The sequence below is a fragment of the Charadrius vociferus genome, unplaced genomic scaffold, assembly GCF_000708025.1.
Source record: "Charadrius vociferus isolate BGI_N301 unplaced genomic scaffold, ASM70802v2 scaffold1225, whole genome shotgun sequence".
NCBI lineage: Eukaryota > Metazoa > Chordata > Aves > Charadriiformes > Charadriidae > Charadrius > Charadrius vociferus.
The window spans coordinates 208,658-211,364 of NW_009648336.1; the positions used below are offsets into that span (position 1 = coordinate 208,658).

Below are 2,707 nucleotides of genomic sequence, written 5' to 3' on the forward strand. Positions count from 1 at the left end.
CCCGCCGTCCCCAGCCCTGTCCTGCTCCCCAGTGCCACCCTGTCCCCAAACCCTCCAAGCCCATAGTGTCCCCAGCCCTCACCCCCATCCTGTCCCCTCCATGGCTGTGCCATTCCCTGCTGCGTCCCCGTCCGCTACTCGGACCAGCTCATTATCAGCCTCTCCACGGAGGGGCTGGAGGTCCGCAAGTTCCCCAACATGGTGGCAGAGGAGTGCGGCTGTCGGTAGAGGTGCCCACACACCTCCCCGCTCCCCCTTGCCCTGCTCCCCCCTCCCCATTTTGCCCTCGCAGCTCGGGAGCTGGTGCTTCTCACCAAGACGGGAGCTCCCTGCATGTCCTTTCCCCACGGTTTTGTTACCCTGTACCAAGGGTGCAAACAGAAAATATAACAGTCTCAGCAGTTCCTGTTGAACATTACACAAATTACTTACCTGTACGAAATACTGTGATGACCGTCATTGCTCAGTGTGTTATGATCAGGACCTTTCCAAGTAACTGAAGCCTTGGGGCGACCACAGACTTTACACCTAAGCACGATGGTCTCTCCTGTCTCACATGTTACCTCACTCAATGGTATTATAAACTCTGGGGGAACTGGAAAAAGAAAATTAATGGCATTAAGTCAATTGAAGTTAATAAATTTGCTTTTCTATTCCTTGCACTCTCTCTTTTCTATTAGACAAAGTAGTATGGTACTTCAAATTTCCAAGGCTTATCTATCCCTCTACACTTGGAGCACATTCATGATTAGGCCACTTGCTCGGGCTCTGCAGAGCTAGGGAATTTTTCTCTGTGTAGACTTGGAGACAACACTACTGCTATGCCACAGATAACCCTGAAGCCTACCATGGTGATGCAAACAACCTCTTTATGGCAAGCCAAGGAAACTCTACAGTGAGAAGTATTTAAGGATGTATTCAGCTAGGCTATCTTTATATCCAGCTAAGTCTGCAAAGGGGAACACAGAACACCTCACTCATCCACTGAGGCACTGTAGTGGTTTCCCTGTTTCACAGGTGAAACTCAAAAAGTTTGGTTCTGTGTATCAAGATATAAACCCAGTTTGGCTCTTAACTCAGAGGGCCACTATCTTTGTCCTGATCAGGCTCTGCACTGGAGACGCCTTGAACGTTTCCTAGGGTGCAAGGTTAAAAATGAAGCAGCTCCAACTCCCGGTCTTGTTATTTTGCAAGTTCAGCAAGGTCCAAATTCCATACAGTCTCCATATAGAACACGTCATATAGTCCTTGTGTTTTATGTTGTTTTGGACTTGTGAACAAAAAATGAGTTCTTTGCATCTTAAAAAAATCAATATGAATGAATGAATGTTCATTGACTGTGCCCCTTATCCAGAAAGGGCATATGTATGTTTTGATAGAAAATACTCAGTTCCTGACATAATTCATATCAAGCAAATTTAAACAAAGTAAATAATGTTTTAACCAAATTATACTGACTGCAACTTTTTAAAATTAAAACAACTTACCATCATAAATGTAATTGGGGTTGAGAAGCTGGAAAGGAGAAATTAAAGAATTAATGTCCTGATAACCTTATAATAACTTAAAGAATGGTAGAAAACAAAGCCCAGTGATGGCTCAAAGTTAGCTGTACCCACCAAGATCCAAGAAACATCTGAACACCAGAATTTCTGCATCACTCTACTCTTTCTGCAGTATCTTTATGCTATATCACGCTTGCAGGCTCAAAAATTGTATCTTCCTGTTTTCAGATTTGGCAAACACCATCCATTAAAACCACTGTTACCTCTAATTCCTTCATGTGAAATTCTGCCAGAAGCTACTTTTAAAGAAAGCCCAACACAACTTCTTTTGGAAACTACTACATCTTTGTAACACTTACCTTTACAGAAACCTTGTTGGCAAGTCCTTCTCGGGATTTGCGGTAACCATTTTCTAGCTTGCCTTCCCTTTTGCCGTCTTTATCTTTTTTCTCAGATTTTTTCCTTAAACGGAGTGCTGTGTGCCAAGACGTTGACTTCCTGAATACAGAACATTAAACTTTGATCAATTTTTTTCAACTCCAGGTTACGTGTTATACTCTCTAGTTTCAAACAGCATTGGAAAAGTATGTCAAAATGTTATTGGATTGTATTAAAGTATACTGAAATGAAACACATTAAGTGTTCCAGAAGAGATGTTACCCTTGAATAAAAATGTAAGCAACCCAGTAAGATTAGTCTGTAGTTCAGTATTTCTTAAAATTATTGCTCAAATGGTAAAATTTCTATTTGAAAATACAACTGTCAAACTGAGCAATGATCAGTATGAAATTTCATATCAAATACAGCCTATAGATGCTTTGTATAAAGATTTAGTGCTAAGAACTTTGCTATAATTTCTCCCATTGCAGATTTGAGAGACCTTCCTAACACAACCAGTCATTTTCAATAGGTTTCTGACTCACAGTAAAGAGTGACCCCGCTCCCGGGCGCTGCCAGAGCCGGGGGATGAGGGGAGGAGGGCTGAGAGAGAGGGGAGCGATCCCGTTACACCTCCCGGGCTGCTCACGCCATTAATAGGATCGGCTGCAAACTGCTGCAAAAGCACCTGCCCCGCGTCCCCGCCGGCGTCGGCACAGAGCCCGGCTGCCCCTTGGATCAGCTTCCCTCAGCGAGACCCACCGGGGCTGCCCCAGGGTCCGACCCCCTATAAAGCAGCTCCTGGGCTTTTCCCGGCTGGAGCA

The 2,707-nt window shown here is 44.2% G+C and overlaps 1 protein-coding gene across 1 annotated transcript in view; it reads left to right on the forward strand.

Moving 5' to 3' along the window:
* Nucleotides 1-228, forward strand: part of AMH (anti-Mullerian hormone) — a 22,843-nt gene extending 22,615 nt beyond the window's left edge. The window contains exons 8-9 of the mRNA XM_009885055.1: nucleotides 15-18; nucleotides 76-228. Coding sequence (XP_009883357.1) covers nucleotides 15-18; nucleotides 76-228 — 157 coding nt within the window. The remainder of the gene's footprint in view (nucleotides 1-14; nucleotides 19-75) is intronic.
* The last annotated feature ends 2,479 nt before the right edge of the window (nucleotides 229-2,707 follow it).